Genomic DNA, 24,150 nt, shown 5'->3' on the forward strand with positions numbered 1-24,150 from the left:
CCCACGTCGGGCTCCCGGTGCATGGAGCCTGCTTCGTCCCTCTGCCTGTGTCTCTGCCTCTCTCTCTCTCGCTCTCTCTGTGACTATCATAAATAAATAAAAATTAAAAAAAAAAAAAAAAAAAAAAAGAACTTATGAAACTCAACACCAAAGAAACAAACAATCCAATCATGAAATGGGCAAAAGACATGAACAGAAATCTCACAGAGGAAGACATAGACATGGCCAACATGCACATGAGAAAATGCTCTGCATCACTTGCCATCAGGGAAATACAAATCCAAACCACAATGAGATACCACCTCACACCAGTGGGAATGGGGCAAATTAACAAGGCAGGAAACCACAAATGTTGGAGAGGATGCGGAGAAAAGGGAACCCTCTTGCACTGTTGGTGGGAATGTGAACTGGTGCAGCCACTCTGGAAAACTGTGTGGAGGTTCTTTTCCATTTTTAAACATTGCTGGGCCCCAGGGCTCAGGCGAAGACATACAATTCGTCTCTAAACTCACTTTGGTGATCTGATCTCGTCCCTTGACTTCGGATACCATTGAATGGGGTTCACTCTGGGGTTTGTGTCTCCCAGCCTCACCCTCACTCTCCTCCAAGCTCCAGCTCATCTATCCACCGACTTATAACCCATCTCTGCTAGATTTTGAATATCTTGGACCTACCATGTCCAGACTGGAACTGTTTCCTGCCCCTGCCTCCATCTTAACAGATGACAGTTCTATTCTTCCCATAGCTCAAGCCCAAAGCCTAGAAGGCACCTCTGTTTCTTCCTCCCTTTCCCTCATACCTCACACCTCACACCTTTTTTATCTCCAGTCCAACCACTTTAAACCTTCTCTGCTGGGGCTACCCTACCCAGGCTGCCTTATTTCTTTCTTCTTGGTCTATGATAGCAGACTTTCAATAATGTCCCTGCTTTTGTGCTTTCCTTCTTTACTGTCCAACCTCCACCCAGCCAGCCCGAGCGATTTTCACAAAAAGTAAATCAGACCATTTCTCTCCCTCACATTCATTCCTCACATGTAGCCTATGGTCTAAAGTCTTTTCTGTGACCCGCTGAGCCTGACATCATCTGGTCCCTGCTCATCTGGCCCCTGCTGACATCACCAGCAGCATTTCCTACTGACTCCCTCTTTTGCTCACCTCTTTGGATACTCGCATTCTCTGCATTTTTGGAACACATCCAGCTTCTTCGTGCCTACCTCCGAACCTGTACCCTTGCTGTCTCCTTCGCCAGGAAAGCCTTCCCTCGTGCTCTTCATATGGTTTCCTTCTGTGGTGCACCAATGTCACATCCTTGGTGCCTTTACGGAAAATAGTTCCTTTTCTCCCCTCATCATCCTCCAAGACTTCACTCGGCTCTATTTTTCTGCATAACACATCCCTACCTGTAACTTTATATATAAATTAACTTTCTTGTCTGTCTTCTTCTCTCACATATGAATTCCACGAAGCTAGGGACATTGCCTATCTTCTTTACTAGGTTATTCCCAGAGCCCTGAACAGTAGCGGGTATAGAACAGGAGCTCAACAAATATTTGTTGACTGAATGAATGAATGTACCACTCATGAGGGCACAAAGACAAATAGATATAGTATCTGTTTTTGAGGATCTTTTCTTTTTCTTTTTTTTGTTTTTTGTTTTTTTTTTTTAAATTTTTATTTATTTATGATAGTCACAGAGAGAGAGAGAGAGGCACAGAGACACAGGCAGAGGGAGAAGCAGGCTCCATGCACCGGGAGCCCGACGTGGGATTCGATCCCGGGTCTCCAGGATCGCGCCCTGGGCCAAAGGCAGGCGCCAAACCGCTGCGCCACCCAGGGATCCCTTTTTTGTTTTTTAGATTTTATTTATTTATTCATGAGAGACACACAGAGAGAAAGAGGGAGGCAGAGACACAGGCAGAGGGAGAAGCAGGCTCCATGCAGGGAGTCTGACGTGGGACTCGATCCTGGGTCTCCAGGATCAGGCCCTGGGCTGAAGGCAGCAGTAAACCGCTGAGCCACCCAGGCAGCCTATTTTTTCCATCTTTTATTTATGACCTATCATATCCTGTCTTTTTGGTGTTCTGAAATTCCATGATGATCTGCTTTGGTGGGTGTATTTCTCCATATCCCTGCTAACACTTGTTATTATCTGTATTTTTATCGTAGTCATCCTAGTGGATATAAGATAGTATCCAAGTGTGGTTTTGATTTGTACTTCCTTGATCGTTAATGACACAGAGCATCTTTTTATGTGATTATTGACCATTTATATATCTTCTTTGCAGTGACACTTTGCCCATTTTGAATTGGGTTATCCCTCTCCTTTTTTGGGGGTACGTAGTCTATTCACTATAATGATAGTGAATTTATTTTATGATATGACACCATTAATTTATTTTAATATGATATCTTTAATTTATTTTAATGATATTTTATTTGATACAATTTCTTCTTTGACCCATGGGTTATTTATAAATGTGCCTTTAATTTGTAAATATATTTCAGATTAAACTCATTTTTTTTGTTACTAACTTCTAATTGTGTTATGGTCAACAAAGTGATCTGCAATGATGCCTGTTCTTTGGCATTTGTGCAGATGAGTTTTTGGCCTAGTTAGTATAGAATCAATTTTTGTAAATTTGCCAGAGAGTGTTGAGAAGAATGTGTACCTACCTATATGATTGCTCATATAATTTTGAGAGTCATCTGTTCAGAGATCAAATGAAAAGAGTAGTTAGGACTGTTCAAGGAAGCCATGCACAGTAAGAAGTGCAGGGAGAAAATGATGATACCCAGTGTTTACTTAATAACTGGGGATTGAGAAGAAGAAGAATCATGTAAAAATCATGAAGGAATATCTAGAGAGGGAGAAGAAAGCATTCCAGGACAGTTTAAAAAATAGAATTTCCAGAAGTGAGTTGTCAACACTATTGGGTATAGCAGGGAAGTGTAGTAAGATGAAGACTGAAAGTGGTAGATGGGATTGACCAATTGAAAGCTGCTGGTGACTTTGTCAGAGCAGCTCCATTGGAGTGGTGGGAATGGAAAGTGGGCTATGATGGGCTGAGGGGATCATGGATGGTGAGGAAATGGTACAGAAAGCAGAGACTTCACTTTCAATAAGTTTATCTAAAACAGATCAAAATAAATCAGAGGGTATTTACAAGGGAGAAAAGGACTGGGAGAAGCTTGAGTAGGTTTGTAAGATGATGACAAAGAGTTGATGGAAAGGGAGGTGTTGGATATATAGTAAAGAGATACGATTCGTGGAGCAACATTCCACTGCTGCACCTATGATCACTTGCAAAGATGGAGGTATTTGTCTTGCATTGAGTTGAGACCCCTCTTCTCTAAAATGAACAAGATAAAGTAAAGGTGAGTATTGAATTGGTCAGCATTTTTGTTTAGTTTACTGTAACCCAGAAACTTAATTCAGCGGTGGTAAGAACAACGAGGGTTCATCAGTATCCAGTTCTCTCCCCATCCAGGTTCACGGAAGTCCACACTTCCTAGTCTAGTCTGTTTGTGGTTCAGCAGGATCATAGGCACCTTCTGCCTAATAACATATCAACAGAAGAAATGAGTTACTTCCAGGTGATCAAATGCCCATGTAGGACTTTTAAAGTCTACTTCTCCTCATGGTATTGTGACAGTGAGGAAACCTCAGGCAAAAATGGTGAAGCCACAAGACCAAGGGGGCTTCCAATAGAGGGCTAATAGAGGACATAGGTTCTGGAACTACAATGTAGTTTTAAGACTAGAAATATACTTTTATCGCATCAAGCCACTGAGATGTGAGTAGCATAATTATAACAGCATAATTTGTCTATCCTAATGAAATCCTAGCCTAAGGAAAATTGAAAATAAATGGGCAGTCCAGGAAAAGTTGAATAACCTAGCTAGGGGAAGAATAGAGATGCAACTGAGCAACTAGAATCAGTAATTCGAACTGATTTCAACAGGGCAGAGTTGCATAAACCTTCAAGAGGGAAGCTGCTGCAAGAAGAACCAGTAAGATATTCAGTAATTATAATACAATGTGCTCCAGGAGATTTAGGACTCGTGAGTGTGACCGTATTGGATGGGGCATCTGCAAAGATATTGCAGGATGACATCAGGACAGAGAGAAAGAAAGACTGGGCCAGATACTTATGTCCTCATTGCAAATGGCAGAGTGACTGGGTGTTTGTGAAATCATCGATAAGAAGGGATAAAACGTCACCTCACTGGGTGATATAAACCTTAATGGATGAGGGGTTGTACACAAGGGTGAGAGAGTAATGGTTCAGAAGACCATTGTTGATCTAGAAAAAGGTAGTTCTCAACTCCAGACCCTGGAGAATGTGAGTATCAGAAACAAGGGGCTATACAGGAAATGGTATTTCATTTAAGATTTCATTTAAGACAAGACTAGGAAAGATACAGGAAAATATATTTGCCATAGATTGTAGATTGAAAGGGCAAAATTGAAACTAGAACAAAGCAGCCAACTGAAAATACGCGTTGGTGACAGTTAATAACAAACTTGACACTGCACAAAATTGCATCCTTGACAAAGAAGCAGACTTGAGAAACAATCCCAAAACACGCAGAAAATGAAAAGCCTGAATATGAAAAAAGAAATCTAACCTTTGAATAATAGATGTTTCTAAAGAATGCTTGCTGTTAATAACAAGTGAGACAATATATGTAAAACTCTTAGTGAGTACTTGAAAAATAGCAGACATTATTAATATTTTCATAAAGGAACATGCAACAAATGTACTGTCTTTTACTTGCACAAAAGCCTAATCAAGCCCTAGCATGGTGAAATTGAGGCAGGTGAACTTCAAGCTGCAGAGGTTGACACATGTCAGGCAAAACCAGTAGATGAGTCTAAATCTATACCTGAAGTTAATAAGTTAAACCAAATTCTTTCACAAACCCTTGATATTATAACTGAGGATAATATGTTCTCCATGTCTCCCAATGTCCTCATATGTATTGCAGGCCACTCTAACCAGAGACTAACTGCGTTTCACCCTGTCTTAATACTTTTTCTAAGAAAAGTATATTTTTTAATGTGATGTTAAAAAGAAAGTCATGAATAATTTACCATGTTTTCACTTATGCATTTGAGGAGTGGGGTTTAAAAAAAATTGGGAGAGTGAGTTTCTTATCAAATTGATAATTAGGAGGTGATGAAAATTTAAAGCAAAAAGAAAATGTTTAGAGCTTTCAATAATAAAGAATTGTTTCCTCTTTTCCATATGGCCAATATTTAAAATCAGGGTAGAAGAACAAAATTCTTGTATAAAAAACACTTATTCACACAGAGATGAAATGGGTGTTTGGTTCCTGGCAAAATTAATGAAAAAATTAAGCCTACATATATCTTAAATAAAATATTCAATGTCAACAATTAGAAATAGCAAAAGTGTACAAAGGAGTCAATAAAGGAAAGTAGATTGCTTTTTTTTTTTTTAATTTTTATTTATTTATGATAGTCACAGAGAGAGAGAGAGGCAGAGACACAGGCAGAGGGAGAAGCAGGCTCCATGCACTGGGAGCCCGATGTGGGATTCGATCCCGGGTCTCCAGGATCGCGCCCTAGGCCGAAGGCAGGCGCCAAACCGCTGCGCCACCTAGGGATCCCGAAAGTAGATTGCTTTTAAAGGAACAAAAACCTGGTGGTTTTTCATGTCTCCATAATGTTTAATATTAAAAAAGAGTAGAATGAACTTAGGGAATATTGTGGAGAAAATTACCCAAGAATTCTACACTCTTTCAATGTTATTTTTAAGGTATGATCACAATGAAAAAATAGTCTCATGTATTTGAGTTCTTACAAAGCATACCAAAAGGTGCCCTGAACGAAAAATTTACTAGATATAGGACTATCAAGTGGATGGTGCAAAATACATGGGATGTTATTCATAAAAGAATTTCATTTTTGTTTTCCTGTGTCTCTTTAAATTATTCAGAGAATCTAGCTTCTCCCCTACTGTGGGAAGAAAACTCAGGTGGGTCCATATCTCCCTGGTAACTCTTAGGTAAGAAAAGTTATACAGTAACTGTAAGTGTCAAAAGTCATTCTCAGTTCAAAAGTTGGACATCCAGGGCTGATCTTTCAGACTTGACTTAAATTCTTCTTTCCCCTTGTTCAAGTCCACTGCAGACTGGAAGCATCCAGTTAGGGAAGGGATGCATACTCTGTTTGCTCACCCAACACTTAATCCCGTCTAACCCAGTTTACTAATGATGAGTTCCAAACCCATGCAGAGCTGGTGCATGGGAAAGGGAGAAGAGGTAAGAAGAGTCTGAAAGTTCTTTCTTTTAGGAACCAAGCTTGGCCACCTTCTGAATTTGGCAGATGTTTAAAGGACTCCATACAGATATGCACAGAGAAATAAAATAATTATAGTTCAGTGATTACAAAAACCAAATGCAGTGATCAAAATTGTTTTAGAAGGATCGTTTTCTTTCTTTCTTTTTTCTTTTCTTTTTTTTTTCTTTTTGGTGGAAATAAACACAAGATTAACAACCCCAGATTAGATTGTGAGGGGCAAATGGTAGGTAGGATAGGATAAACAAGGGGATGAGTACCTTATTTTCCCTGCCGTCCTACAAGGATACACCCTGGCCACCTATTCCGTCAGGCTGATTTCCTTGAACATGTGAGCGAGCTCACCGCTCTGAGACCCCAGTGCACTCTGAGGTGGATGCTCTCAGGTGGCTGGTGAAATTTTAAGTTTAGTTATTAACTTGCCCTTTTTCCTAACATAGCAGGTAGTCAATTAAAACTTTACCACTTGCACAGAAGATTCATAACATACCATGCACTGGCTGCAAGGACTCAATTTTTCCGGTGTGGGCTGGAGAAAGGACAGACTGCATAATTTGGTGGGTCTAACCTAAAATGAAAATGTAGGCCTTTTATTTTAAAAGTTACTAAGAATTTCAAGTTAGTGACAACAAAACATTAAACCAAATGTAGGGCCCTTCTAGGTGAGAGGTTCTGTGCAAAGCCAGCCATGATCAGAGTTTACTGACTGCGTTGCAATATGGCTCATATTTCTACATTTCTACTTAGAGGCCAAAAGGACCTCAACTTCTAAGTCATAATCATCTAAATACTGTTTATTAGTTGAAAAACTTTTATAGGTAACCATGGACAAAACATCAAAGACTAGATTGAGGTTATAGAACTGAATATAATAACCTTACAGCTTTGACAGTATAAATTGTAGCTGTCAGAAATGAGGTGTGTAGGTGGAAGAGGGAAATATCTTGGAGATAACCTCATTTCATAAAGCAAGTGGTGGAGATAAGGTAACAAATTCCTGGATAGAAAATTAGGTGCAGTAAAGTTTCAATATTCCAACAGAAGAATTAAAACATGATGAAAAGGGATCCCTGGGTGGCGCAGCGGTTTGGCGCCTGCCTTTGGCCCAGGGCGTGATCCTGGAGACCCGGGATCGAATCCCACGTCGGGCTCCCGGTGCATGGAGCCTGCTTCTCCCTCTGCCTGTGTCTCTGCCTCTCTCTCTCTCTCTGACTATCATAAATAAATAAAAATTAAAAAAAAAAAAAACATGATGAAAAGACCAAATATTGAAAGGAGGAAGGATAAGTATAAATAAACAAAAACTTAGCTTTTTTTATCAGAAAGTAAAGAATGCTATCTAAATTTAATAATAAATAGATAAATCCATTAGCTGGATTTATGGGAATAATTGCCAAAAGATCTGAAAACAAACACAGTTAAGAGAAGTGTCTTTGTAAATGTGTCTGTTCTAGGAAATTGTCAATCAAGTTTTTCTAAATTTCTGATTTTTTAAAACATGTGCCTTATTGTTTAACAAAAAATTATTTAATAAAAATAAGTTAATCTCAGAGCATGCTATGGTATAAATTTATTCAAAAAGACAGGTCTATGAAAATCATGTATATTCCCTTATTTTGGTTCCCAGCACCTGCTACTCATATGGGCAGCACTGTTTAAAGATATATAGCTGTTTGGTGGCAAAAGTTAACTTAATTACTTATTAAAAGGCATACTCTATGATTTTTTTAAAATCCAGTAATGTATACCCCACAAAGGTATGTCTAATGTAAAATGAGAAAGCTTAGAAAAACAGATGATACATCAGGGTATGCAAGCACCAAAGAAATGTAGGAAAGTCTTCAAGGAAAGATGATGGCATTGCCCTTCTTCCAAAATAAAAAATAAAAAATAAAAAGAAATTAAAATAATAAAAGGAGTATTTTCTTTTTTGCTTAGGTGTACGTTTTTTCTGTTACAATGATACTGAATTAAAATATCTATAAAGGGCACCAACTATGCCACTGAGGCTAAAACCGTGAAATATTTTAACTTTTTACTACAAATTTGATGAATTGCCACATCAAGCTAGGATGATTGAAGCCAACAAATAAAACCCAGACTTCTTATATGGCCTAAAAAGTCCAACATCATGCTTGTAACTTCACTTTTATGTTGTATCTTTCTTCCTGTTCCTTGAATGTGTCAAGCTTGTTCACCCATCTGGGCCTTCATTCTCACTGTTACCTCTGCTCAGAAAGCTTTTCTGCCTAATATTTCACAGCTACTGTCAGGTTAGAGGTCAGTTCCTTGGTAGCCAGCCCTCACGGTCATAATCATTACACCCATTTTATTTTCTTCATAATATTTGCAACTCTCTGAAATGGTCTTGTAACATATTTACTTGTGTGTTTATTTTCTCTCATCTCCAGTGTAAATGACTTGATAGTAGCGACATTGACCATAGTGTACACTGGTGTCTCTGTGTACCCACGCAGAATAGAAACAGTGTAAATATTTACAGAATCACTGAATGAGTTTTGAGATGAACACTTGATCACTGTTATTGAAGAGAGCATTTCAAAGAATGGATAAAATGTTCAATATTGAGCTAGTTGGGACCAAAGGTGTCAGTGGCTTAAGGGAAAGTCAAAATCCCTGAAGAACACAGAAAACAGAGATTCCTCATGTTCATTCTTCTAACCTAGAGGAAGTTGAAAGAAGCTGGACAGAAAATAAGGCTGTCTTAAAGGGTTGAGGGGCACTGGGCTGGCCTGGTCCTCTACCTCACCACCGATCTCCCCACTAACACATAGGTTTTTTGGGAAATCAAGTCCATTTGGACAGGAAGGAGGCAGGGGTTAGTTTAGGGATATGGTGGGGGATGTGGATTCCCTGATTCTGGGAAGATAGAGAAGTGACAGTTTCTGTAGTGAAAGAGACATGCTCTCTGCTCCCACTCTTATGTACTTTTTGACCCGAGAGAAGTTGGGAACGTGGATGCTCTGGAGCATCCAGCTTTTGGGGGCCAACCCGGAGCCTGCAGGGAGGAGCAAAGCCCAGCAGATGGAGCCACAGTGATGACTGAGCACTGAAGATCAGCCAGTGTAACAAATGGGCACTTGAGGCAATTAAATTTTATTTGGAAGGGGGGCACTTGATGGGATGAGCACTGGGTGTTATGGTATATGTTGGCAAACTGAACTCCAATAAAAAAATTTTAAAAAAGAAAAAAAGGAAATTTTATTTGGAAAATAAGAAAGTGAACTTTCAGACTGAGACTGATGAAATTGATTCTATCTGTTGGGGAGTAAGGAAAGGATACTATCACAGAGTACGGGAGGACAGAATTTAATATTGACTGACACTGTGTCCTTCTGTAATCCTGGTTTGAACATTATCTTTTCCCTTGGGCCTGGCCTAGCCATTTCTTGTGGCCAGCTCTCACTCTTTCTGTTCAAATTCTTATCCTATATCCCCTCTTCATCCTATTCTTACTGTACCCAAATCTCTTCTTCTTTGCCCATAGACAGAATCTGAAAAGTCCTTGCTCTTTATCATCAGTATAAATTAAAATTTCTATCTCTTTTGCTACCATTCCAGACTATTTCTGGAGACCATCTTGCATAAATTAAAGGGTTCGTGAAGGGTTCTCTCTCATTAAAATTTACTTTACCCCATAAAGAATTTGCCCCTGAATGGAATAATTTATTCCCTAGAATGAAAATTGCTACAAATTTTCAGGAGGTATAGTGTAGAGTGTAAAGAAAACTATTGGAGAAATAGACCATATTTCTGCACAGAGAGATTCTTTATTGTAAGAATGTCAATTCTTCTTAAATTGATGTCTACACCAAAATAAGTTCCAGATGAATCAAGTGTCAAACATTTTTTAAATGTGTAAAAAACTAAATTATAATTAATCTGTATATCTATGCAACCTCTAAGAGGAGTAGGACAGTCTAATACTTTTTTAAAAAATGGGGAAAATTTGACTATTGAAAGTTGATGTCATTGTATTTAAGAAAAATCAAAATAAAGTGGTTAAAAATTTGTAGCAATTATGATAATATAGGCCTACATCCTAATTTAATGAAGGGTTCATATAAATGTAAACAAAGCAGAAAGGCTGTAATGTATAATGAATTAAAGAAGAAATGCCACTAGTTAATAATTACAGAGAAAGTGTTCAAACTCTAATAATCAAATGAATTTATATTTTTAAAAAAGAAGACCATTTTTTAACTTCCAAACTAGCAAAAAAATAAAAAAATATATATAACAACATACTTCTGAGTGAAATATCACTGCTACACATGAATATAACTTGTGACAATTATTCATCAAAATCTTTAAACACTTCACACATTTCAGCCTAATGACTCTATGTGGGGGGAATTTATGCCCAGGAAATAATCCTAAAATTTTTTTACAGATTTATTAATTGTAGCATTAATTACAAGATCAACATGTTGGGGAAAAAATCCTTATATTCAATAGTCAGGTAAACTGACTTATGATGGAGTATCATGTAGTTACTTTTAAATGTCATTTAAAGTAATTCTGTAATGGCACGCTTGGGTGGTTCAGTCGGTTAAGCATCTGCCTTCGGCTCAGCTCAGGATCCTGGGGTCCTGGGATCCCCACATCAGGCTCCCTTATCAGCAGGGAATCTGCTTCTCTCTCTCCCCCTGTCTTTCCCCAGCCCTCATGCTGTCTCATTCTCTCTCTCTCTCTCTCTCTCAAATAAATAAATAAGATCTTTTAAAAAATAAATAAATAAATTCTGTAACAACATGGAAATGTTGATGGTAGTAAACAAAAGTCAATGTTGGTCAATATAAATATTAAAATTTGTCTAAGCTAATTGGTAATTAGGGGCACAAACATTTGCACACAATAACCTATCACTATGCACCCACCAGATTGGCTAAAATTAAATAGGTCAAAAATACCAAACACAGATGAGAATGTGGCCCCACAAAAACCCTCATGCATGGCTTACAGAAATGTAAACTGGACCTGTTCGATACCATCTGATGAAGTTGAAGGTATGCATACCCAAAGATCTAATAATTCCACTCACAGGTATAGAACCCAGAGGAACCCCTGCACATGAACACCAGGGTACAAAGGATGTACAAAAATACTCATAGCAGCAGGGTTTGGAAGAGCCTGAAACTAGAAATGTCCATCACCAGTAGAATGGATAGATTGTAGATTACTTGTGCAGTGAGGCAGAACACAATAAAATGAACAAATGACAGCTTAAACATCACAATGTCGATTATTTTCACAAACATAATGTTGAATGAAGGAAGCAAGTCATAGAAGAATAGGTTTATTATTTCATTTATATAAAGTTCAAAAATAAATGAAACTAAATTATCTTGCTTAGAGATATATACAAAGGTGGTAAAACTATAAGAAATGCATAGTAGTCAGGAGAATTGTACCTTCAGAAGGATGCAGAAGTTGCGATGGGGAAGGAGAGTAGAAAAGTGGAGGGCCCCTCTGGCTCTGGGAGGTATGTGATTTCTTGACCTGGGATATGATTCTGCGAGTGATGGCTTTACAGTATTTTAAAAACTATCTCTCTCTTTACATATATATATATATATATATATACATATATATATGTATATATATATACACACATATATACATATATATAACTATATGTATATGTGTATATATGTACATATACATATAGTATATATAGTTATGTATATGTAATTATATGTAATTAGCTGAGTAGGAGAAGGATGCACCCCTACTGCAGGATGACTGGTGTCCTTATAAGAAGACAGCCATGTGAAAACACAGACACAGAGAGAAGGCCATGTGAAGACGGAGGCAGACCCTGCAGTGACACATCTATAAGCCAAGGAACACCAAGGTTTGCCAGCCATCACCAGAAGCTGGAGAGAGGCACCAGACAGTCTCTCTTTAAGCCCTTGGAGGAAGCCAACCCTGCAGACACTAATTTCAGACTTCCAGTCTCCAGAACCATGAATAAATTTCTGTTGTTTTAAGCAACCTAGATTGTGATACTTTGTTATAGCAGTACTAGAAAACTAACATTTTATATTTTCACATTAAGAGTATTTATTAAGCGTTAGCCTTCAGCTCAGGTCATGATCTCAGGGTCCTAGGATTGGATTCTGGTAGGGCTCCCTGCTCAGTGGGGTCTCCACTTTTCCCTCTCCGTCTATTCCTCCCCAGTTTCATTCTCTCTCTCTCTCAAACAAAATCTTTTTTTAAAAAAAGAATATTTGGTGTGCCTGGGTGGTTCAGTCGGTTAAAGGTCTGCCTTTGGTTCAGGCCATGATCCCAGGCTTGGTGTGGAGCCTGTACTCCCTCTCCATCTGTCTGCCACTCCCCCTGCTTGTGCTCTCTCTCTAACAAATAAATAAAACCTTTTTAAAAATTAAAAAAGTGGCAGCCCGGGTGGCTCAGCGGTTTAGCTCCGCCTTCAGCCCAGGGTGTGACCTCGGAGTCCCGGGATCGAGTCCCACGGCGGGCTCCCTACGTGGAGCCTGCTTCTCCCTCTGCCTGTGTCTCTGCCTCTCTCTCTCTCTCTCTGCCTCTCATGAATAAATAAGTAAAAAAAATAAAATAAAATAAAAAGTAAAAATAAAAAGTAAAAAAGCATATTTGTTAAAGATTTCCAAGAATTTACATTTGAGGTCACTAATTTCTTGAATAAATCACAAAATCTAAAATAAAAAAAACTCCTCGAATCATCCTACTTTATATGTTCTCTGGAAAAGTTACACTCAGAGATACAATTCAAATATAAAAAAATAAAGATCTATTCAGAAAAGAGAACTATGCAGCACATCTAGTTGTACCAACAGGTCAAGGATCAATTGTAAATGTCTAAGTACATTAAAAAATAAAGGATGTGGTTGTTCCAAGCTGGCCTGTAAAATTTTCATCCTGACCCTTTGATTCCTTTCCTTACTGGAAATTCTCCAGTGTCTGAAGTGACCCTGCATTTGGCTTCTGGGAAGCCATTCTTATTCATTCCATTTCCCTACAGAGCAAAGAAGGGCTGACCTGAAAAGACACCTGACCCAGAACTTCTCCGGGGTGGAATACTGATGAACACAGATGGCTCCGTGTGAGACCATCTTTGGTTAGAATTCTGCTTTCTGCAAGTTGAGAGAATAGACAGCCTCGGAGTTTATAGAGCAAAGTGCTCGCAGAAACCTCACTGGGGGGTTGATTTTGTATAGGAGCCTGAGCATGTTTGTGGGAGTATTGCCTTTCTCAAATAAGTTCCACCTGACCACAGGATGCCATTAAAAAGGGGGTAGGGGAACAATAAATGGAAAACAGATTTTTAAAAAATTAACAAAATGCAATGTGATTTCTCTAGTCCTTTCAAGTTTTCAAATACCAAAAGAGAGCAAAGTACAGAAAAGATTTCTTCTAGAAAAGTCTAGTACTACTGTACTATGAAGTAAAACGGTATAGTGATAAGAGATTTGGAAGCCAGCCTGTCTGGTGTTAAACCTCCGTTCTATCGCTTCTTAGCTTGATGTAGTTATTACCCTCCTAAGTACATATTTTTTCATCTGTAAAATTAAGGTAAAAATTGCACGTATTGCAAAGGGTTGCTAGGAAGATTCGATGAGACAATACATGAGAAGCATTTAGCTCAGAATGTTGCAAATGGTAAGTGCTTAATAAATATTAGTTGCTGAAATAACAATCATCATAATAAAAAATCTTGCTAGAATTATACTTGAAGTAGCTATAGAAGTTTTCAGTAGAATTGATTATAGAGTAGGCCCCCTAGGGGTCGACGCATTCACCCCATTAAATTAGGCAGAGAAGGAAAATTTCAGCTTCTTAAGTTGACCACTCTAGTACTTAACATGCTCTATCAGAAAAATAAAATTCACTTCAACTTCCCAGTGCGTTAAACAAGTGGATCTGGTTAAATAATTTCTGCGGAGCTTTCCAAACAGCACAAATTTGTATTTCTAACAATGATTATCAGCCATAAATCAAATATGTCTCTAAGTTATTCTCTTTCTTTCAATGAGTATTTCTGTTATACTGGCTTCTACCCCTTTCCAAGCAAAATATGACCTATAGGCTAGTTTGGTGGTCACAGTGTGTGTGTTTCTCTTTTTCCCCCAGTTGTACTCCAAGGGAGCCTTAGACTTGGGTGGCTCTAGTACCAGCTGTTTGCAGTCAGCACTGGGCAATTTCCATGATACTAAGGTTTGCTTGGACCAAACTTTCAGGTTTCCCAGCTTTGAAAGAGAAAAAAAAACAAAAAACAAACATGATTTCGTGAAACATTCAAAGAAATTGATGACATTTAAAGCCACTTGTAGGAGCTCCCAAGGTTACAATATCACCTTTATTTTCAATGATATTTGCTATTTATTCAATAAAAGCTATTTAGTGATAGGGATCACTTTGTGCTTCCCAGTTCACCTGGGGGTAAGAACAAAATCTCAACAGAGTGCTCCAGCTCTCCCTCCAAAATCTTCCTCTGTTGTCCCCCCACACCTACCCAACCCTGGTGCACTTGCTGCTTGTCCAGGAGATGGCACTGTTGTTTCGAACGCCTGACTTCCCTGGGGGCCAACAAAGAACCCTGAAAAGCAGGGCTTATGTAAGGCAGTCAGAGGGTTAGAAGGGAAGCAAAAAAATAATAATAAAATAAAGTAAATAAAATAAAATAAAATAAAATAAAATAAAATAAAATAAAATAAAATAAAGGGAAGCAGCCAGGAAGGAAATGTCTTGAACCTTGGGAATAAGGGCAACATACGTTTACTCGGTAATTATCTTCCTCAATCTCTCTAGGGGCCAATGTGAACATGAAGACCAACAACCAGGATGAGGAGACGCCCTTGCACACAGCTGCCCACTTCGGCCTCCCGGAGCTGGTGGCCTTCTACGTGGAGCATGGGGCCATCGTGGACAGCGTGAACGCCCACATGGAGACTCCGCTGGCTATCGCAACCTACTGGGCCCTCCGCTTTAAGGAGCAGGAGTACAGCAGAGAGCACCACCTCATCTGCCGCATGCTGCTGGACTACAAGGCCGAGGTTAACGCCAGGGATGATGACTTCAAATCTCCGCTGCACAAGGCAGCCTGGAACTGTGACCACGTGCTCATGCACATGATGCTGGAGGCCGGCGCCGAAGCCAACCTCATGGACATCAACGGCTGTGCTGCCATCCAGTATGTGCTGAAGGTCACCTCTGTGCGCCCGGCCGCGCAGCCCGAGATCTGCTATCAGCTGCTCTTGAACCACGGGGCTGCTCGCATATACCCTCCACAGTTCCACAAGGTGAGCTTATGTCCAAGGGTGCCACGTACAGAGCCAGGTGCTCAGCTGGGTCCCCCGAGACTCCAAGGATGACTTGATCTCAACTCTCCTGGTAACTCAAGCTTATCTGAGCCTAACTCCCTTTGATTCTCCAACTGACCTTGCATTTACACACACAACCCTGGCTGCTTTGTCTTGGTCCTGTTTGTTTGAAATCTGGGGCCAAGAGGTAAAAAGGAGAACAAGAGTGGCAGGTAATTCTCCATTCCTTGTGTGAGCACCAGTGACCTGGTAGCAGCTTCTGCCGGACTGAGGTGAGAAAGATGGGAAAGCCACATTAAGTCTACTGAAGAGGCCAGTGGTGTCAGACAGGCAAATACTTGCCATCCTTCAGCAGAGCGCATTTTAAATGGCATATGGAATTGTTCTTGCTTTAAATTTTTATCTCCGCACTGTCTCTTATAATTCATTCATTCCAGACTTAGCCAAGTTATCCATGCCAGGAATAAAGAATCATGGACTTCGGGGCCAAACAAATGTGGGTCTTGCCACTGACCTAAGAATTTGACTTTGAATACATAACATAAGCCTCTTGAGCCTCAGATTCTTCCCCTGTGAAATGGGTACACTCTGCCCTTATTACCTCAGTAATCATGTGCAGACATGGTCCTACATCAGAAGGATATTAATCTTACTAGTAACACACAGATATACTCAGAGCCCAGAGGATGGTGCAAATCTTTCTTTACTCTTTCTCTTGAGTCACTGTCAGCCCTTGCAGCGTGTCTGCCCCAGCCCCATCCCACATCTGCAAGTACCTCTTCCTTGGTCTACGTCCATCTTCTTTCCACACCTATGTCGCATTAGTCTGGCCATCTTCATAGTGCAACTTCTAGAAGACAATTGATCTCTTTCTAACACAGCTCACTCCACAAAGCATATTTTTGTGTGTATTTATGTTCTAAGGCCACCTTCTTTCCAGAGAAAAGGATGGAGAGGGATGAAGGGCATGGAGATTCCAGAGAAACATACCTGCCTCACTTTATCTGTGAATAATAATAGCCTCTTCATAAGTCTGCTTTGAGAATGAACCAAGATAATACTTGAAAAGTGGTGGCACTGTGCCTGGTCCGTGGCAACCATAGAGAAGTGGCAGCTGTCACTATTGCTGTTATTACATATTTGTAGATGAGTTAAATTGGTGCCTGAGCCTGCTTTAGCCACAGGGGCTTCTCCAACCAGAAGAAACAATGTGTGAGACTGCCCAGAGACTAAATATGGTGTTTTAGTCTGAAACTCACTGCTGGCTGGCTGTGGATGAAACAGGTCTCAGTGAAAGTAATTAGAATACCCTTTCCTCATTCCCCTTTGAGAGGAAGATTTAGGAGAATGGGCCTTCCTGTGGGGTTTCTGCTCACCAGAGAGAAGTCTTACAAATGTAAAGGTCCCCAGGTCCTCTTCACAGAAGCAGTCCTCTGAGAGGTGACAGCAAGGAGGATTAGGAGCAGAGACTTAGCGATGAATCCTGACTTGGCCATTTATGTGCTATATGATTTCTGAACAAGTCCCTTATTTCTCAGATCTCAATTTCCTCATCTAAACAATGAAGGTAAAAAGATCAGCTTTTCCAAAATGTTTCAGAAATAGGTGGGTAAGATATGTCAATCATCCAGCCCAGTAGTGGCGCTCAACAAAATTGTCTCCTTCCATCATCCTCCTCTCAAAATGAAAGCCTGGTCTATTGTAGCAATCCACCCTATTGGCCTTACTTCAGTGGCTCTGCTCGCCTGTAAACTAGGTGTACGATTGTGTGTTCCAAGGACATTATCCAGAGTTAGTGTGTTCTCATTCAGTCCGCTTTCACTTCTCTGAGTTCCACCAGTTTGGCCATATGCTAAAGAGATTTAGGTTAGAATTGGCTACTGGTTGATGGCTGGTATTATAAACATTTTTGTTGCTACCCAGCAGGCAGTGTGAGAGAACTGGCCTCCTTCCAAAGGAAAAGTAAAGAAAAACTCTTCAATTTACTATGCAGATGCTTCAAAGTGATTTAGCACAACTCCTCCACAGCCCGACTTTCCAAAGAGAAAGTCATCTTTACGACAAGTAAATGACTGACTCATTTATCCAGAAGATAAAGTGATTTGTTCTCTTGTGGATGGGGAATTCAGTTTCCTTATTTACAAGGAACAAGGTCAGAGCTGAAGATGCTGTCTTCCAAATACAAAGCAAATTTGTAGAGGGTTTATTTCACTGAAAACCAATGTATAAATTACATAAGGGGGGGGAAAAAGAATTATAGGGTCTGCAATTGCTTTCCAGGGTACAAAAGGACATTTGGTTTTTTTTCTTTCAGCATAATTCAGAAGGAAGTGACACCCTGGGGAGCCAAGATTGGGTTTTCTTGTAGGGCAAGAAAGACATTTTTCTAGGGGAGGGAAAGGTATGTAAGGGTTTGGGGGAAGTAAGGATGATTTCTGCTGTTGAACAATGCTGCAAATGAAGCCCAGAATACAAGTGGTCTCTCTGACCATTAAGTACCTTTCTGTACACAGATATATCAATATAAAGGAGCAGAGGTAGCCTAAGAATTTCTCTGTTGAAGTGGCTTGCAGAGGTGGCACTTGTCTTGGAAAAGTGGTGGAGAGATTTATCCTGAATCTGTTTTTTAATTTATGCCTTCAGGGGTCAGATGATGAAGGGAAGTGTCTAAAGGTCTCTCCGGTGACCACCGCTGTAGAAAGAAATCTTTATCCTACTGTTCTTCCATGAAGAGAGAATAGAGACAGCAGAGACTCACAGAAAATGAAGTTTATTGGGTATCTTCCGTCTTCCAGGCTCCCAGAGAAGCCAGCAGAAGCTTCTCCCTCAGAGTCCACTGACATCTTTTCTCACTTGATGGTCAAGGTTCCTGGTAGTCAGGGTAGAGTGATGATTTGAAGTTTGACGCCTCTTGAGGATCTTTTTTGTGTTGTTGCCTATTACAATAATTTTTGAGGCCTAGAGACAATGGGTCCAACTGTCTTAGTTCTGGAAGATGCCTGACGTGCCAGTGAACAGAGCTGGGAGGCTGTCGGGCTCCTAACGAAGCCTTTCCTGCCGTGAGAACCATCTTCTGTCAGCAGAAAACATAGTGGTCAGTGTCAGCAAAACCTAATGACAGCAGTGAGAGCTTTGAACTTTGTGCATCTAAAGACTGCGGGTTAAGAACTACTTAAGTTTTCCTCCAGCCGAATAAAAGGTAACAAGTTATCTCCCTGTGATCTATGGGAGTGTGCCAGGTGCAAATGAAGGCACCAGATGCGTGAAGTAGGCTCCTGAACTATGAATGGATGGACTTCCTGTGTCCATAACTTAGTTTGAACTATTTCTGAATGGGAACTGAGACTAATGTTGCCAAATAAAATACAAGTGCTCGGTTAAATACGAACTTTAGATATATAAGAAGTAATTTTTTATAATAAGTAATTTTTAATATAAATATGTCCCACACAATATTTGGGACATGGTTACACTAAAGATTCTGTGTTGTGTATCTGAAATTCAATTTTAATCTGGCAGTTTATATTATTAATATTTGTTAAATCTGGAAACCTTAGTTGGGAATTAGGTAATGTGTTGCAAGAGGAGGGTAATTTTTAACTATATCTCTTCAGTGATCAAGGTGTTGGCAAGAAGGAGAAAGTAAGGAATACCTGGGGACCAATTATCTTTGTTGGGTATGTGAGCATATTGTCCTTAAATATAACCAGTGTGGCTTCCATGAAGAGTGAGTGTGGCCAGGGAATTAATGTAGAGCTGAGGCCAGTTTTCTGAGTGCACATTTAAACCTTGTGCAGAGCCTTGCTATAAGCTTTCTGATTTCTCCACACCTTTTTATGTATAATTCCATTATATACATGTTGTTGATACAAGCCTTGGATTAATTTCAGCTATCATCTCTGTACTAGCAACTCTTAAATTTAAATTTCTATTTTGGATTATCAACTGAGAATGTACTTTTCACCACAGATCATCCTTTCAGAAAGGATTAGCTAGAGGGTTTTAGAGAAGGATATAGATGGAGTTCCCAATGGTTGCTATTTTTATATTACCAGCAACATCTTTACATTCGAAAGAGAATTCTTTTGAAATTTCAACAAAACTCAGCCTAAAGTAATTATGGTTAAGAGTGCTTCTTGTTTCAGAATATCTGTGCAATGAGATTTGTGTCCTTAAACTACTAATTTCATTGGCCATTATCTAATGGCCAATTAATTTTAATCTAATCTGATTAAAAGAAGGTAATCAGAATATATTTGAAAGAGCACTAAACTCAGAGTAAGAAGACATGAGGTTAAGTCCTCATGCCTCCTCTTACGGTGTGCCTCTCTGGTTTCAATTTTCCCATCTCCAAATTAGAGGAGGTGGGGAGGTTAGCAATTTTTAGGGTCTCTTGCAACTCTAACATTTTATGATACCGTGGCAGTAGTTTGTAACTAGTATACAAATTAATGAGTCAGCCTCAGATTTTGTCTGTCTCTTTGACTTGGAGCTAACCTATCTGTCATCCTCATCCTAGCTCTAGAGAACAGAGCAGCCCCATTTGCCTTAATTTTCTAAGACCTAAGTGCTGAAAAATTCCCACCCTGACAGCCACACAGCGAGTTGGAAGCCCTTCTGGCTATACTTTCTGTAGACACAAAAATGATGACTCTTCAGAGGTCCTTTAGCGATGGGTCTCTGGCTCCAACCTACTTCTTTACCTTCTTATGGGTTGATGATATAGGATTGCTCTTTATTTGGTTTCGGCCTGCCTGACAAAACCATGGTCAGCAGCTCAACTTTGTGCACTGCACCCAGAATGTGTAGTTGAATGGTTCCCCTGCATTAAGCAACTATTTATGTTGCGCTCATTTGGACCCAATCACCTTCACTGATTTAGAGCTTCAGATACAGTTAGTCTGTGATGGCTTATGATGGTGCTTATATATGGGCCAACTGGAAGCAGCTGATTGCTGGGAATTGACTCACAATGCCTTATTTCAGGAACTGTACAAGCTGATTATTAAGTGCAGCCATTACTGAAAATTAAGTCACATAAACTTACAACAAATAAAGTATACTAAAAACAAAGATAATAGGTATTTAAAACACTATTTTAAAATTATTTTCATTATATCTCTTAATTATTTTACTCTACACACCTATACTCTTGATGTTATATGCATCTTTTATACCCCTGTGGTGGAAACATTCTGTAATGATTTGTTACTGCACATCCCTTCCCAACCATGCAGTGACCCCAGGTTAGTAGTTATGAATAGGCTGTGATGGTAGTATTTACGCCACAGAAATCAGCAAATGCTACCAATCAGACTTTAATTTATTTCTTTGATGATGTCTAGACCTAAGAAATTAATGGAAAGGATGTTACTAATACAGATTAAACTTAAAAATAGGTAGTCAGTGTCTGGAGCTCTGACATTGTGAATAGCACCAAAAAATGCAGAAATACGATTCCAGGATTCAAAAGCTATTATATATTTCAAAAAAAGTTACTCATGTCATTGATGAATGAGTGAAGTTCTAAAATAGGTCTTCATTGTTTCATATTTGTGAAACAATTATTCTTTCATGTAATAAAAATATCAACCAACATTCATATAACAACTACATGTGTTCTTCAATTGCAGACATTGATTTTGGCTATGAATGCAATTCAATATCCATGCAAAATTGATACAAAATCAGTGAAAGCATTCTGTGAGAACCAATTAACTATATAAAATAGGAAATGAGGAGTACTGAGTATTTTATTATTCATAAATTGTGGGCTGCACATTCTTTATATTAGCAAAAATTTGTGTTGCATTTATGAACATATACACGCAGTGTTTTCTTTTCCAGAAAGCCTCTTATGGAACATTTTTTTGCACGCCATTGACTCTAACCTCTATTTCAATAAAGCTCCCTTATCTTAAGGCCCTCTGGCTGGCCTGTCTCCTGGGGCTGACACAGTTCTCTACTGAGGCCATGTCTCCTGATTTGAAACTATGCTCCAATAAATTCTTATAAATCTTTCTTTCCTGATATCCCCACTCTCATGACTGCTTCATCTCACCATATTTTGTTGTTTCTGATTCCCATTGGATCTGGGCCATTGGAGCCAGGTTTTGATGTGTTATATTAGAGAATTGCTGCCATCTCCTTAGTCTCATGCATTTCTAAGAGAAGTTCTGCTAAAATTGTTCCACCAACCTCTGTCCCCAACCTTATCTTATTCCGCTTAACCTACTGATGAGTTGGGTGGAAGAATTGAACTGGTTGCTTAACTGTGGGCCTAGAGAAGAACTGAGTTCTTGGTTCTTTTATGTGGTAAGCGTCCAAGAACAAGCTCTTTACATCAGGCAGAGGTCCATAGTTTGGGGATGCAAATTTAATCTTGGAGTGGAGTGCTGGGAAGCTTGATGTAGTCCCATAATTCAACATATTATATGTAATCAGTTTTGTTAGTAATAAAAATGGCATTCTGATCTCAGATTGTCATCTTCATCTCGTTTTTCAATAGTTTCTAGACTCAGGAAAGCAAGTTATTTATTGGGTCTCTAAAACCCTGTATGCTATGACACCAAGGTCTTAAAGATGAGGGTAGGTCAGCCCTAGTTACAGCTGTGCATCCAGCCTGTCAACCTCAGTCTGATCTCTCCTTGTTGGAACCCATCCAACCCTTGGTAAACTAGACTTCTAATCAGATCTGGTGGTATCTAGTCTTCCTCTCTCTAATCTTAATGGCTCTGGTGCTAGCCCGGCTTCCAATGCTCTCCTCACTTGATGTTTTTCACTCTGAAAGGCCTGGTTTACTTTTGACTTTTGGAGTCACACAGACCTGAGTTTTAATCCTAGCTCAGTCACTTACTAGCTAAATAACCTAGAGTTTAAATGTTCTTGGTCTTAAATTTTACATCTGTGAAATGGGTATAAGGGCTGACCTTGTAGGATTGTTTGAAGATTGAGCAAGGCAAATATGCAATGATTTAACATAGTCCCTGACATGTAATAAGTACTTAAAAAAAAATGGTGGCTGTAACTTTTTTTTTTCCTTTTTCTTCTCTCCTGCGTGTTTGGATTCCTCGGGCTTTAGACCATGGTCCTCTACCATTTCCATTTATTCTCATTTAGAGTATTATGGAGCCATGTGGATTTAATTCTTTAATAGTGCACAAATCTCCACCTTCATCTTGGCCTTCCCAGTGGAGTGTTATCATGCACATTTTTAACGGACATTAAGACATTGTATATGACATATCCTCCTGCCCACACGATCTGACCATCCCCAAATTAGCATGTCCTTCCAATTTCCTCATTTCCTGTCAGTGGCACCCCCATATGTCCATGTTCTCAGGCTTAAAAGTTGTGTCCTTTACTCGTCATATCTGGTTAGTCATTAAGCCCTGCTTATTCTTTCTCAGAGTCTCGGTTACCATTCCTTCTCTGGACTGCCAGTTATGCCAGCTGAGAAGCCATTTGGTGTACTCCCATTCAGCTGCCTCACACTACTCTGTGGCCTTAATATCCTTGTTTTCTCCTTTGTGCTTTTGCTCATGATACTCAGGAGACATTGATGATCTTTAAGCCAGCCTCTTATTATTTACTGACTTACATTGCTCTCTCTTTGAGATATGTACGTCTTTTCTCTTCAACTAGGTTGTAAACTCCTTGAAGACAAAAACCAGGTCGTAAACTTCTCAGAATTACTGTCATAGTGCTAAGCACAGTGCTCAATAAAGACCTCCTAATGGAATGGATCGATTGAATACAACCCTTTCTTGTTAAGAAAATGTAATAGCCTCCTATTAAATGTTCAGTCTGAAGCTCTTTGGACTGGCATGGCAGGTTGGACTGTCAGCTGGCTCCATCTTAACACGCTCTTAATATTAGCTCTTTCCTGATGTGGGTCCTTCATTTAGGTGACCACACACACACACACACACACACGTGCACATGTGTGTGCAAGTGCTTAACTGTGCATTAAAATGATAATCTTTTTAAAGATTTTATTTATTTATTCATGAAAGACACACAGAAACATAAGGCAGAGGGAGAAGCAGGCTCCCCACAGGGAGCCTGATGCAGGACTCAATCCTGGGACCCTGAGATCACGACCTGAGCTCAACCACTGAGCCACCCAAGTACCCCAAAATGATAATCTTTCTGTCTCAGTTTTGCCTCGGGCTTCAAGACAATAGGTTCTTAGCAGCCCACACTGAAAAATGCAATGCTGGATGACTTATGGTGGACTTGTAAAGGAGATGGGGAAAACCAATGTGTGACGTTTGCCCAGCTACAATAGGCTGAGGCTGACAAGGACTGGGAAGTCAGGAAGAACTTCTCTTTGGAGAAAGTTGTTTCAGTGCAAAAGGATGTCTCCCTCCCAATGACAGCAATGAGTGGCTTTCTCCTCATCTCCCATCCAGCAAGGGATCTTGAAGAGGACTCCAGAGAGAGCTTGATACATGTTTTCTAGAGTCCCAAGGGAAGAATGGAACTGACATGTACCTCATG

At 39.6% G+C, this 24,150-nt stretch overlaps 1 protein-coding gene and 1 long non-coding RNA gene across 3 annotated transcripts in view; one reads left to right on the forward strand and one right to left on the reverse strand.

Moving 5' to 3' along the window:
* Nucleotides 1-24,150, forward strand: part of ASB4 (ankyrin repeat and SOCS box containing 4) — a 60,800-nt gene that overhangs the window by 32,141 nt on the left and 4,509 nt on the right. The window contains exons 3-4 of one of the 2 annotated variants that reach the window (XR_005369389.1): nucleotides 15,137-15,627; nucleotides 18,292-18,847. Coding sequence is in view for 1 of the 2 variants with exons in the window: in XM_038556866.1 (XP_038412794.1) it covers nucleotides 15,137-15,627 (491 nt within the window). In the remaining variant the exon portion in view is untranslated. The remainder of the gene's footprint in view (nucleotides 1-15,136; nucleotides 15,628-18,291; nucleotides 18,848-24,150) is intronic. The other variant, XM_038556866.1, reaches the window with a different exon arrangement.
* LOC111098763 lies at nucleotides 16,334-17,265 on the reverse strand. The gene is made up of 2 exons (XR_005369392.1): nucleotides 16,639-17,265; nucleotides 16,334-16,498 (listed from the first exon to the last, which is right to left on the reverse strand). It is a non-coding gene; the product is annotated as an uncharacterized LOC111098763 (long non-coding RNA).

The sequence above is a fragment of the Canis lupus genome, chromosome 14, assembly GCF_011100685.1.
Source record: "Canis lupus familiaris isolate Mischka breed German Shepherd chromosome 14, alternate assembly UU_Cfam_GSD_1.0, whole genome shotgun sequence".
NCBI classification, from domain to species: domain Eukaryota; kingdom Metazoa; phylum Chordata; class Mammalia; order Carnivora; family Canidae; genus Canis; species Canis lupus.